General features: G+C 41.0%; 1 protein-coding gene across 1 annotated transcript; it reads left to right on the top strand.

The window, feature by feature from the left end:
- The first annotated feature begins 1,486 nt into the window (after positions 1–1,486).
- Positions 1,487–14,065, top strand: LOC135475553 (receptor-type guanylate cyclase gcy-15-like). The gene is made up of 4 exons (XM_064755478.1): positions 1,487–2,683; positions 4,061–4,159; positions 12,004–12,095; positions 13,328–14,065. The coding sequence occupies exons 1-4, from the start codon at positions 1,492–1,494 to the stop codon at positions 13,490–13,492; spliced, it is 1,548 nt and encodes a 515-aa protein (XP_064611548.1). The 5' UTR covers positions 1,487–1,491; the 3' UTR covers positions 13,493–14,065.
- Positions 14,066–15,176: the final 1,111 nt, after the last annotated feature.

Here is a 15,176-nt window from a genome sequence, read left to right as displayed (position 1 = left end):
CTCACATCCAGGAAAGTTCGCCAATAACTTGCCAAAGGTCAGTAGTTTATGTCGATTACTCGAGTTTCCTTCACGTATAAAACTAACCGCTAATGTAGAAGAGAAACACTCTTGAACATGGCGTTAAACTACAGTCAAATAAATAAACCAATAAACAAATAAATAAACAAAGAAACAGAATAAATAAATAACAAATAAATAAATAAAATGAAATATCATGTCGAAGACATGTTTTAATGGTATGGTGTACTGCCACTTTAGTACACATCATGCTAGAAAAGGCATTTCCTCGCTGCTATAGACTCTTTATGTTATGTTTTGGAGTCTTAGAACACAGACATTAAACTCGGAAATGAAAATGAGGCACAAGTTATAAGACAGGCTCTAAAGCGACAAGGTACATTAAAAATCTGCTTATTTAAATGTCATGGGGTCTCTTCTTAAGCAAAGAATTCCAGTTAAATGAAGACTTTGTCCTTGACAATGGCATTATATGGGCATGGCATCTTAGTGATGATTATAGGAACCTCACATTAGCACTAAACGTAATTTTGGTCTGAGACTTTTAACGCCCTGTCTACTTCTATTTAACGTTTTCTACTCGTTATACCCTTCCAGAAAACTTACCCGCGTTATCTGACGCGCAGAATAACAAATATGGAATTTAAGCAGCTGTTAGTTGCATTCCTATTCAGCAGGCTATACAACAATCAATGAACCACTCTCGGATATTGCCTGTTTCCGCCTGAGCAAGCAGACGGATTCATGAGGGAGAGATCGGGACTGAGTTACGTTACTGTGGCTATGGCATTTCTCCACCTTTTGCCTGCTCGCAATGTGACAACATTAACCAATTTGGAATATCTCTTGAATGCCTTTGCTGCTTGGAATGCTTCTTCGGGGAGATTTCTCTAAGAATGCTATACGTTTGTTGATCTCTTGTTTTATGCTAAAACGAATAAGAATCAATAGTAATATCTGACAGTTAATAATAATTATACGTATTGAAGTGCAAGATAAAGGTGAATTTAGTTCTTTCTTCTTCTCATTGTCTTTAAAATACACAATATTTCTTTAGGGTTTTAGTTTAATTTGCAGTGAGTGCCATGTGTTTTTAGTTCCATGCCCTCGGATGATCAGCTTATTTTTTGCAGGCGGGTTCCACCAGACATGAGAGTTGGAAGTGAGGCCTCCCTCCACACAAGTGGGAAGTCCACATGGAGGTTCTTATTCTGCGAGGTGGATCCTATCTCAGAGAGGGGAAAACGACAACAGCTCCTGATCATGTTTACCATTGTGTCCATTCCACTGCTAGGCGTTGCTATTTTTGCCGGTTCCATGCTGTTCAATAGTGTAGAGGAAAACATTGCCTTGTCTTCTGTTCAACTCCAGATCGAAAGCTGTCAGGCGATTGGCGATCTCATTCACGCCTTGCAACTTGAGCGTGCGCACACGATGTTCTTGCACGAGACAGGAAGAAATTTGAGTACCATGTTGGAAGATGACGAGTACCGACAGACAGATAAAGAACTGGATGAAATCAAACACTGGTCAGTTTGCGGCAAGAATGATTATTATCCCTCCCTAGCCGAATTTGTTCTCGTCCTGAACGATCACAGGAGAATGTTAATCAACAGTGATATAGGTATCAGAGAGGATCTTGTTTTCTATAACGGGATAACCCAGAAATTGTTGCAATCTATCGTTGAACACATACAAACTATTCCCGAGAAGACTCTATGGAATTATCTTCTGGCATACAAAATGATTCTAAGAGCCAAAGAAAATATCGGTATCACCATCCCTATTGGTATCGGGTATTTCTTCGAAGGCCGCTTAAAACTGGAGGATTACCGAACTTATATCGTCCACAGTGCCTTGGGAGATGACCACTACGAAACATTTAAAGCATACTCTGAGATCGAAACCACAGAGAACATGTGTCCAAAGTCTAAGGTGAGCATGTACCTATCACAAATTCTGTCTAACAAAAACAGAACACGATCCGAAGAGACAGCGGATGAATACTACGTGGCCATGATTGATTACTTGGCATGTTTACGAAAACTCATGGGGCTCCTCAAAGAAAGAGTTTTAGACGAAAGCAGAGAACAGCTGGAGCAAACACAGAGGAAAGTCATCTTCGCTATCTGCGTTTTTCTTGGAGTTATTCTGGTGTCAGTTGTGTTGGTTTACCTTCTGCGCAGTCTTGTTCGGAAGCTTCAAGCTTTTGCGAAAGACATCTCAGTGAAATCGTTAGAACTTCAGCAAGAAAAGAAAAAATCCGATTCTCTCCTCTTTCAAATGCTTCCTAGGCCAGTTGCTCGTCAGCTTAAAATGAACCAAAAAGTTGACGCTGAGTATTTTGAAAGTGTCACTATTTTCTTCAGTGACATAGTAGGCTTTACCAAAATATCTGCCCAATGCTCGCCCCTTGAAGTCGTGGAGCTATTAAACAGTCTGTACTTCCTGTGCGACGAATGCATCGAGCAGTACGACGCTTATAAAGTTGAGACAATAGGCGACGCGTACATGGTGGTCAGTGGACTGCCTCAGAGAAATGGAAAGCGCCACGTCGCCGAAATAGCCCTCTTCTCTCTTCACCTTCTCCGGGAAATGGCGTATTACCGAATCCCACATCGGAAGACGGAAACCCTTCAGTTAAGGATCGGGGTGCACACTGGTAAGTTTACTCAATACAGACTAACTAACAGACAAACAGCGAGTAACACTTGCTGGTCTTCGTCCAGGTCTGACAGACAAGGTTTTCATCTTCTATTAACGGTCGCTGTGAGTTCAAGTCCAGCCCATGCTGGCTTCCTCTCCGGCCGTATGTGGGAAGGTCTGCCAGCAACCTGCGGATGGTCGTGGGTTTCCCCCGAGCTCTGCCCGGTTTCCGCCCACCATAATGCTGGCCGCCGTCGTATAAGTGAAATATTCTTGAGTACGGCGTAAAACACCGATCAAAAAAAAAAAAAAAAAAATTAACGGCATTGTCAGCGCAAAATGATGTTCCCTAATCGCAGTTGGCAGTTTGGTGCCAAATTCCTTTACGAGGATGGTTAATAGATATAAATAGGCTTCATAATGGGATTTGTTGGAGAGGTCTTTTTATTTAACTGAAAAGCTCTAAAATCTGCAACCTTAGTAAAAGTTAGGTTGTTTCCTGACTTTAATGTCAATCTCAGTGTTGTTTCAGTCGATTCAGTGCAGCGTTTCCTTGTAAAATGGTCATTGCAATGACAAAAGCCAGAAATCAATTATGCCTTTGCCACGGCGTTCTCTACCGCGGTCCGTTGAAGGGGGCTGTCTATAAATAACATAACGTGAAAATTATTGCACACGCTTTGGCTGGATCAGCTCATAGGATTTGCGAAATCCATTAATCTCATGCAGGGAAAATTCTTTTGACTTTGCAGCCAGCGTTATTAGAGGCACATTATCGAGAGCAAATGTCGTCGGATTACAGCCTTGTCTCTTTATCATTTTACTGGCGGAACATCATACATTTCTCAAACCGAATCCTCACACTAACTGATAAGTTTGAATGATTTATTCATTGCGTCTTAAATATGACAGGTCAGGTGTACCTCGTAATAAAAAACCAGGAATCGACAGAGGCACTAAGCATCCCCGACGCCTGGTTCCTTTGCATTCTTTTTAAGGCATGTTATTGTTTATTAAATATGATGACAGCACAGCATTTTGAGGAATTTTAGACCAGTGATTATTAAATTGCTATTGATAATTTAGCTTAATTCGTGATGCTGGGGAGTTGAGTACAGTAGCTTCAATTCATCAGCATTTACATGAACGTCCCCCATGCTCTGTCCGATTTTCTCGCATCCATGATGCTAGCCCGCCGTCGTATCAGTGAAATATTTTTGAGTTGGGCGTAAAACACCAATCAAATAAATAAACCAGATGCTAGATCAGGTAAATGGATTATACGTATGGCCATCGCAATATACTCGCTGCTCAGATTTAACTCCCAAGCTGTATTATTTTGCTCCTCTCCTTGTACTGATCTCACTCCTTGCTTTCCTGATTTGTCATACAGGTCCGTGTGTGGCCGGAGTTGTTGGGAACAAAATGCCGAGATATTGCTTGTTTGGTGATACAGTCAACACGGCCTCAAGGATGGAATCAACAGGATTGCGTAAATAATTTCTTTTTCAATCTTTTTCATCTTAAATTTCTTTCTTCATGTCTTATCTTGAGCTCTTTTTCGTAGGTGTTCCCACACCCAAGCTATTGAAAGCTTTGCATTATAAAAGTCGTTTAGTGGATTATCATATTTTAGTGATACATGGTGCTCTCTTGCCAAGGCTTTAAGACTGATTGAATGATTGACTGATTGATGTGTAGAGGCGAACGATACGGGTATTTCTATTGATGGATAAAACCGGAGAGTTCGGATTAGAAAATAAAATATGTTCTATAGCAAGTAAATGAGGAACTTTTCCGAACTTGACACACAGATTTTTTATCCCAAGAGCGAAGCCATATTGATGAAACCAGTGATCTCCAACGAACTTCGCGTAAAAACATGGTTGAGGGCTTATTGCCAGCTATCCCTTAAGAACATGTATGTATGTATGTATGTATGTATGTATGTATGTATGTATGTATGTATGTATGTATGTATGTATGTATGTATGTATGTGTGTGTGTGTGTGTGTGTATGTGTGTGTGTGTGGGTGGGTGGGTGGGTGGGTGGGTGGGTGTGTGCGTGAGTGAGTGCGTGCGTGCGTGCGTGCTTACCGTCGTACTTGACAATTTTCCAGTCATTCCAGCCATTCTAGATAACGAGGAGTCATTTGGTGCGTGTAGATATACTCTGTCTTCTTGTGGGAGCCTTCATTGAAGTATTATGTCGAAAACACCAGGTCTGACACCCCACCCAGTCACATCATACTGACAAAGGGCCAACCAGTCCTGTTTCCTTGCTCTAACCTCACAGTGCTGAGAGACAAGCGAGGCAGCAACAAGTACCATTTTTAAAGTCCGACTCCCGGGTCTCCATATCTCGAGGCGGACGCACTAACCATTAGGCAACCGAAGCGTTCTGCCATTAAGAACAATGTAGACAGAGAAGCCATGACACAGATGGTAGGGAAGCCATGTTTCAAGGAGGGACAGAAACAACGCCTACTGTATCCGAGAGATTGAAGCACCAGCATCTCAAAGGAGAAGAAAACATAAAAATGGTGCCAAAATCAGATGAGAGAGCCTGAAAACTTATTTGCAAATATGGTCTTGAATATTTTTTTTCAGATTTTTTCTTTCAAGAGAAAAGGGTATTTGAATATACTTTTGCAAATCTTTGCATAATAATGTTCTAAATAAGGAAGTGATGCATGTCCAATAAAATTATTTGAATGTAAATTTGTTGTTTATTTGCATACACATGCATTTAATCTGAATTATGATCATATTTATAAACATATTAAATATGTAAATATGATCAAAACCAAGGTTTGACACATTTGTTGGATGAAAAGACCAAATTGTAGTGCAAATAAATATATTAAACGTGTGGTACATCCTCATTAATAACATTATTACACAAAGACTATATATTCCAAGAAGTGGAAAAAATATTTTTCAGTGTCTTTTTCCCGCTAAAAAGAAAAAATCGAAAATAATATTAAAGAACACAACTAATTTTTCGCATTCTATCATCTGGACTTTATGTATTAACCTTGAATTAGCAGTAGACTTGGTTCTACACACATTTTGACCTCAACAAGGTTTGCGGTGATTTCCTGTAATTGTACCTCACAGATAGCATTGGCGGTAACGAAGGAATGTGGTCGACAAGCTGACGACATAAAGCACAAAGGTCCATTTGGTCATTAGGGTGATTTAAGGATTCCTTATGATAATTGCTAATAAGATCCCAAATTCAACAGTTAAGTCAACATGATACCATTTCCAATTACCATTACAAAGTGGTAAAGCTATTGGAGTTTTGATGTGTACGCGTCTGTGTGGATGGATCAAATGGAGGGGGATATTTATTAAATTGCTCATATGATAGATTCACCCAAGAAGGTTAACATGAAGTAACATGCAATATTTCCGTCGACAAACTCCAGCAATGGTAGCAAAGTGATTTCAACTGTTATAGTATGCAATTTCTAAGGATTTACTCGTAAGTCGCCCTACTTTAATTCCATTATAAAACTTGACATCAGTATGAAAATTTAAAATACCAGAGTGACATCGAATGGAAAGTGGAATGGGCATCTTCTTGTTCAAGATAGCTACCCGATATTTTTCAATTCCTCAAAAATGTTTTTGTTGAGGATTTGATGCGTGTGTCTTCCAGTTTTCTGACATTTGTTGTTTATTGACAACAAACACATTTTCACATGATTTTCACATGGAAAAGACAGGTCTTAAATACCTTACTTGGGGAGGTTTTCTGGAATATTTCTAAACCTAAAATGTGTTCCCGAAATGTGCTTTTATTCTCTGTAATTATTTACAAACTTCCCAAGGCTTGCTTTCACGACAATGTAAAACAAAGAGGTTAAGAGCGTGGGAGTGTTTTGTTCAGATGTGTCCACAATGGTTGATTTCTCTATCTGCTAAATAGTGAAGAATTGGCAATACATCAGCACAGTGGTGTAACAGATGGCTCTGATGCCAAATGGTGGTGTTTGTCACAGATTAATGGCACTGGCGTGACTTGGTTTAGAATACCTAAACGTGCTGTTACCCCCCATCCGTGTTTTTCGGGCCTCATTGCTACATAGGCCCAATGTTTATCATGGAAATTTGGTGAACTACTTTTTAAACTTAACTGCATGGTATTCCAAATATTTGTGGGCCGTTCTGTGTCGTGTTTTGGACTTTGTTCGTGTGTCTTGGTGATTCTCTAGTGCGTTGAAGTTAATATGTAGTCGATTACAACATTCTTTTCTTTCTAAGTTTAGCTAGTTAGAAAAAGCACGCTAGTAACATGACCCACATCAATCAAACCTTTTAACAAAATACTCTGATTATAGATCCGGCTGTTGTAGATTGACGCTTTAAATTTTTACCTAGGCCTACAAGTGTTACATTACTTTGTGTTATAAAAGACCTTATACCTGTTCACATTGGATTAAACATATTGAAATGTATTCATTGTTTTATGCAATGATACATTCCTTAGAAACTAATGTCCACACAAGTACCACAATGCAATATTTGCAGTGTAAGGCTCTTGAACAGAATGGCCAAGGCTTTTATTCTATTTCACAAATGCAATTTGATAAGCGTTTACACACATATAATTTCTTCAGTGGCCTAATGGTCAGATCGTCCGTCTCGAACTCTGGAGTTAGCACGCCAGCTCGGCGTAATGACCCAGGAGCCTCCTACCAACGCGGTCGTTGTGAGTTCAAGTTCAGCTCATGCTGTCTTCCTCTCTGACCATTTTGCCCCGGTCTTTGCCCGGTTTCCGTCCACCATAATGCTGGCCGCCGTCGTATGAATGAAATAGTCTTGAGTACGACGAAAAACAAAAACATTCAAATAAATAAAATGGAAGGCAGGAGACCTTGGATCAAACCCGGTTAGGATCATACCAAAGACAAGTAAAAATAGAACTTGTTTCTGCCTCGTTTGGCGCTCAGCGCCCAGAGGTTAGAGCTAGGAAACAGGAGAGGTTGACCCGGCGCCATCTGACTAGGTGGTGTGTCATGCCTAGTGTCTTCGGCATGATACTTCAGTCGACTCGCCCTGCCACAAGAAGACACAGTATCCGTGCACACACCTAATTACTCCTCGTCGCCGCATGTCTGACAGATTGTTAAGTTCCACGTAAAACCCCAAGCATGCATACATACATACGTCCGCCAAGGAGGTCATGCTTTTGGAGGCATTTGCTTGTCTGTCTGTGTGTCTGCTTTTATGTTTTGTAAGTTTTGGACGGATTTGGATGAAATTTTGCTCATCAATCTATGAATTTGGATGATTATCCTAAAATTTTATATTAACTGCTCTTCACCATAGTGATTTAGAAGACACAGATGCAGAGTACTTTCCCTTTGTCTGTAGTGGCGAGGGGTGGGTGGTGCGTTGGAGGGGTACGGGTCTTATTTAAGTCTCCTCAGGTTAAGAAAACATCTAAGACTCCTAAAATCCAGATGAAAGAATGCGAATAGTTAGCTGTAAATGAGGTCTTCACTATTTTTTAGATTTTTATTCTACGAGAAAAGGACACTTTAAAATAAGTTTTGCATGGCTGCTGTTTGGGACCACTGGGTATATGTTGTCAGTGTGTAATAATGTTAAATAAGATGAAGATGTAACATATGTTTAATAAATTATATTTGGACTGAAATTGGTCTTTTCAGCTAACAAATGTGTCCAACCTGGATTTTGATAACATTTATAATTTTGTGATTTTCAAATTATTATAAATCAGATTAAATACATGCATGCATCACATCCTTATTCAGAACATTATCATGCGAGGTTGTCCGAAATACCCACCGTACAAAAATGTTTTCAAATTCCTTTTGAAGGTGAAAGAGAAAACAGTCAGATCATTCCGGTGAATTATCTCTGCAGGCCATCAGCGAGCCATTTTAAAGCAATGCGACTGTAAGTTCGTTTCAGTGTTTATGACTCATGCTTAAAACCCCGTTGCGATTGGTAGTCGTGAATTTGGCCTTCGGAATGTAGCAGAATCGTAACGTGAAAATCGTGCAATGTGAACGCAGCGCTGCGCCTCCTGCCAGTCATGGACATTAGATCATACTGACCGGACAAATTATGCGGCTTGTGTCTGTATATGGGAAGTCATAAATGCGAATCCAGCACTCACACTCTTTTCAATTACCTTTTGTTTAACATGTGTAGCACTTTGCAAAGTGGTTTGACTTCCACAGAGATTAATCCAATCCACCAAACCCTGAGAAATCTTTAAAATGCTTGAATAGCGAGTCTGTAGCAACAAAGAAACCCTGTAAAAATGACCCTTTTATGCCTATATATTAAGCTATTTTATCGATCTTATTTTAACAAATATAGCAATATCATACCCCGTTCACACGGGCAAAATTAAGCTAGTTTAAATCCGAAAGTGGCTTTGACCCAGTTTAACGTCGCTCGTGTGGACGCTGAATGAGGTCATTTATTTACCCCAACAACCGACCAGGCTTTAAGCCAATTTCAGATCTTGATCCGGTTCATCTGTGCCGTGTGAACGGTAACTGGATTAAATGTCCCGGATACGTGGATACGCTTCGATTTAAACCGGCTCAGATTTGATCCGGATAAAATTTTACCCGTGTGAACGGGATATCAGGTGCAGTATTTGTAACAGAATATTTTTCCCATGTACAAATAATGCATCCAAGTATGTGCATAAAATACATATTATGGTTAATCGTATGCAGTGTGAAAACGTAAAAAAAAACTGATGAGCATTGAAGCTGCCATTATATGCTTTTAGTACGAGGGGTCGGCAGCTGAGAGTAAAGGTAAAAGTGCGGACTACACAAAAAACAATTTGTAGTCCCACTGGAGTGATGGAACGAGTTCGATTATATCGCGTGATTCTGATGAAAGGGTACACATAGTGAGGTATTGAAATACGGAAAGATGCAATGAATTGTCCACAGGGAAAATCCATTTTATTGCTTTCCCTCTTTGGGAATACACATTTATTATACTCTGTAACTCAGGTAGACATCTTTTCATGACTTATTACCGTTGAAATGTGTTGTCCCGTATTTTGTATTGCGTCAATGTTCAGTAATTGGGAAAACTGTTCAGACGGAACAAACTAATCAGGCTTCCTGCGGAATTTCGTTCTCACAATGTGATAATGTTGAACTCATGCAAAAACCATCCTCTGAGGTCATTTGTATCCATGGTGTGCAGAGGGCTTTGTTCATCCGATACCAAACAGCGTTCTGCTATTCATCAACGGCCAAAGGGTGGTCTTCAATTCAGTTGAACTGTTGGGACACAAGAGGTGTTGTGTCATTTCCTACCTCACCCAGAGAATTTTCGAGATACCCCCTGCCACCTTGGTTCTCATCTATGTTCTAACCCCAACAGCAATGCGATAGTCCCCTACACAGCAATAATATTCCTCAACAGCGCACTGATACTCTCATACAGCACAATGATACTCTTGCCAGTTACCATGTTAACTGGCAATAGTGGAGTGATATTTTCCTTTGAAAGATAGATACTCTCCCCTCCAGCAGAGTGATACTTCTTACAGTGCAGCGATATCCCCTCCAGATCACCGATGCTCCCCTACAGGACAGCGATATCGCCCTCCAGCAGAGTGATACTCCCCTTAAAGGGCGGCGATATTCCCGTCCAGCAGAGCCATACTTCCCTTGCAGTGCAGTGATATCGCCCTCCAGCAGAGCGATACATCTTTACGGTGTAGTGATATCTCCTCCAGCCGAGCGTTACTTCCCTATTTACACAGTGATATCGTCCTGCCGCAGATCGACACTTCCCTATACGATAGTGATATCCTCTGCCAGCAGATCGATACTTCCCTACAAGACAGCGAAATCCTCCCCCATCAGATCCATACTTCCCTTACAGTGCAGTGATGTCTTCCTCCAGCACATCGATACTTCCCTACAGGACAACGATATCCCCCTCCAGCAGAGTGATACTCCCCTTACAGGGCGGCGATATCCCCGTCCAGCAGAGTGATACCTCTCTTACAGTGCAGTGATATCCTCCTCCAGCAGAGCAATACTTTCTTATAGGACAGTGATATCCTCCCCCAGCAGAACAATACTTCCCAACTGGACAGCGATATCGTCCTGCCGCAGATCGACACTTCCCTATACGATAGTGATATCCTCTGCCAGCAGATCGATACTTCCCTATAGGACAGCGATATTCTCCCCCATCAGACCCATGCTTCCCTTACTATGCAGTGATGTCCTCCTCCAGCAGATTGATACTTCTCTTAAAGGACAACGATATCCCCCTCCAGCAGAGTGATACTCCCCTTACAGGGCGGCGATATCCCCGTTCAGCAGAGTGATAATTCTCTTACAGTGCAGTGATATCCTCCTCCAGCAGATGGATACCTTCCCACAACAGCTGCATCCTCATCCAGTTCAGCGATATTTCCACTCCAGCTAAGCGATACTCCCCGAAAAGGTAGCGATACCCTACGGTAGCAGAGTGATACTTCCCTCCAGGTCACCGATACTCCCAAACAGTACAGTGGTTCTCTCTTATAGTGCATCGATTCATTCCACCTTATAAATGACCCCCACCGTATAAGTGAAAAATGAAAAGTGAAAAGGCAAATAAATAAATAAACCAGAGTGCATTGATTCTCCCGAGCATCACTATGATATTCCTTAACAGCGCAATGATACTTTCCACAATTCTTTTCACCCTATTGATGTATAAGGCAGTAACATTTACAAAGCGAAGCTCAGCACGTTTACCTCATTTCTGACAGGAAAGGCTTAGCAAAACAGTTTCCAAACCAGAACATTACCATCAAGACAATACGTGTTCAGCTGTATGGAAACGAAAAATGTACTGACGTATTTTGTTTGATTTCGTTTTATTTATTTTTTTATATATCAATACACACATAAGGAGACATGATGCCTAGTAATAATGTAATCAATGCTCGGCAACATACAGAAAAGTGCGCAAGACAGTACAACGTGCCACAGCATATTCCACTTTAGTGGAATGCTCCATAGTTTCATGATCAGTATTTTTGTTGAAATTTTTTCATAAGTTTAAAACTGATATTTAAGCGTTATCGAGATCTTGGCCCAATAAACTCATATGAAGTTCGTTGGAATATCGCAGATACTTTAAGAAGCTCGCTCAGAGGGTAGAAATCTGTATGTCACACTTAAGGAAGTGCGCCTCTAAGGGTGATCTCTCCAGTTCCTTCCACCCATAAAAGTAACCGACATATATATGTACAAAAATTGAGTCCCGCATTAAATCTTAATCAAATAAGTATATTAAACTTTCTTTGTTCCGTAGCCTCACGTATCCACATAAGTCACGAAACTCATACGGCTCTGGAGGAGATTGGTGGTTTTCGTACGGAGAAGAGGGGCAACGTAGACATAAAGGTCAGTGGATGAAACACGCTGAATGGTCGGTTAGGTGTGTAAGGTTTTTAAGGACATCATATATACCATGACAAAAGTTGTTATTTGCTGCCCAGATGCTTGTGATAAAGGTCACAGCACAGTGACTGGTCGTACCGGGTACAAAGGTTAGCAACGGCAAGAGAATGGCAGGTCGTACACCAGGAACAAAGGTTAGTACGGACAGCACAGTGACTGGTCGTACCAAGGACAAAGGTTAGTATGGACGGCACAGTTGCTGGTCGTAACCTGGACAAAGGTGAGTACGGACGGCACAGTTGCTGGTCGTACAGTGGACAAAGGTTAGTACGGACAGCATAATGACAGGTCGAATACCATGGACAGCATAATGAATGGTCGTATACCGTGGATAAAGGTTAGTACGGACAGCATAATAACAGGTCGTATACCATGAATGTATCGGGGATAAAGGTTAGCACGGACAGCATAATGACAGGTAATCATTAATCATGACAGCACAATCACTGGTCGTATACCATGGACAAAGGTTAGTGCGAACAACATAATGACAGGTCGTATACTATGGACAAAGATTAGTGCGCACGGCATAATGACAGGTCGTACCGTGGACAAAGATTAGTGCGGACAGCACTACACGATCAACAGCGATACAGGTCAGGTCAGTGATAAAGGTCTGTGCACGGTCAGCAGCAGAGGTACAATTCACGCCGGTGATAAAGGTTCGTATATACAGCAAAAGGCTGTTATAGGGTTACACAAACAGCACATAGACATTGATAAATATTAGTACAAACAGCAAAAATACTGGCCATTGATAAAGGTTTGTACAGTCAGGCTAGTGAAAATCATTAGTATGGAAGTATTTTTAAAATCATGATACATATGTATCGTCAGCCCACCGATATATTTCTAGACTGTTCATGATACGTGTATATTTATTTATTTATTTATTTATTTGAAGTTTTACGCCGTAATCAAGAATATTTCACTTATACGACGGCGACCAAAATTATGATGGGAGGAAATCGGGCAGAACCCGGGGGGACCCACGACCATTTGCAGGTTGCTGAAAGACCTTTCCACTTACATCCGGAGAGGAAGCCAGCATTAGCTGGGCTTGAATTCACAGCGACCGCATTTGCGAGAGGCTCCTGGGTCATTACGCTGCGCTAGCGCGCTAAACAACTGAGCCACGCAGCCCTCGATACATGCATATATCTTTCGTCAAACAGGGAAAAGGGACGATGGAGACTTACTGGCTGTTAGACTCAGGTCATCCAGAGAGGAAAAAGATCTTCAGTTCACAGAGGCGCAAAAAGTGCAGCGAGGCGTCGTCCATTGTGTCGTTTTATGACATGGAGCGCCGCCACCAGAATCAAAACGCCGTCCATGCTTAAGGCCACGAAGCATGTGCGAAGGTGGCCAAGTGCGTGGTACATTCAGCAGCATATGTTGTATGTATGCTCGTCTTATGTCCTGTACAAGCTAGGTCCTATTGATGCCCCTTGAGTGTTGGGCATTAGGGCCCAATGAATGAATGTTTATGGCTTAACGCATCATCAGCAATATCTAAACCATATCGTGGACTAGGCCTTAATCGTGTTCGAAACAGCAGTCAAATAATACAATGACCTAACTGAATACAAAAAAGAACACATAAAGCACAATTTGCAGACGTTATATTGGAAAATGGAGGAGGCGCACGTGATATTTGAATTTCATCACTCAGGCGCATTGATTTTTTACTGATTTACTTCAGTGATGTTTGAAGTCGTATTGAAAAATAACGGCCTGTCATAAGACAGATCTCAAGATTGTGGCTGAACAAATTTGAGTAAATGCGTGATTGATAAAACCGCACGCCTTAATATACTTCCCCACCGTCATATTTCAGAGGCCTGGAGCTGCAATCCCACACGCGACCTTCTTAGTTAAAAATGGTCTTCTTCGAATCAAAGCCCTTTACCACTGAGCCAGGCATTGCCTTTGATGTTGACGTCGTGTGTGTGTGTGTGTAAGATAGGACTATTAAAAACATCTCAACATAGTTTGGCGATATCAATTTGATCGATTTATTTATTTATTTGATTGGAGTTTTACGCCGTACTTAAGAATATTTCACTTATACGTCGGCGGCCAGCATTATGGTGGGAGGAAAGGGGGTCATTTTAATCGAAAAAAATATAAAATAAATGAGAATATAAAACACGTGAAAATATATTTGGCCACACTTTGCTTGATTTGTGTCACAACACGTACCTGTACATTACTTATTTCACCCCTAAGCTGTAATTTATATATTTATTTACTTGCTTGTTCCATACTTTGAACAGACATTGTCACTTATTGACACTAAGGTATCCAAAACAGTGAAAACGGGTGAATGTACAGATTTACTGTCCAAGCCGGGTTTGAGCCCGTGCCTCGTGTTTCCCAGAGATTGAAAGACAAGTGCCTCTAACCCGGTGGACCATAGCAGGTTTAGCTAAATTATAAGTTCTGTCATGGTTAAAGTAGAGACCAACTAAAAATCGCGCGCTGAACGACGCATTGTGTGCCATGATATGATATTTAGTGCTAATACATTTTGATGTAAGTTCAGACACAATCATTGCACGATCATACCCATTTCAGACACTAGAACCATTTCACGACCATACCCAGAAACTTAGACACCAGAATCATTTCATGACCATACCCACAAGTTTAGATGTGAGAACCATACCACCAAGATTTTTAGTGCTATTGCATTTCGACGTAAACAGAATCCTGGATGCCTGAACTATATGTTGCACTACCATACGCGAAAAACTAGACAAAAAAAATAATTTCACGACCGTAACTACAAGCTTAGACATGAGAACCATTCATTTAAGACACTTAGTTTTATTGCATTTCGATGTAACCAGCTCATACCAGGATTATACCTAGAAGTCCAAAACCATTTCACGATCAGAGAAGGATATCTTCAGTCTTAAACAGAAGTCCGGTAAAAAAGGTTCTTCCGGGATTATACCCAAATGTCCAGACGCCAGAACAATTTCACCGCGACACCCAAATGTGTTGACACCAAAACCTTTC

This window comes from Liolophura sinensis, chromosome 9 (assembly GCF_032854445.1).
Source record: "Liolophura sinensis isolate JHLJ2023 chromosome 9, CUHK_Ljap_v2, whole genome shotgun sequence".
In the NCBI taxonomy this organism is placed as follows: Eukaryota; Metazoa; Mollusca; class Polyplacophora; order Chitonida; family Chitonidae; genus Liolophura; species Liolophura sinensis.
Note: the sequence above shows the minus strand (reverse complement) of the source record. Positions and strands in the feature narration are given on the sequence as shown.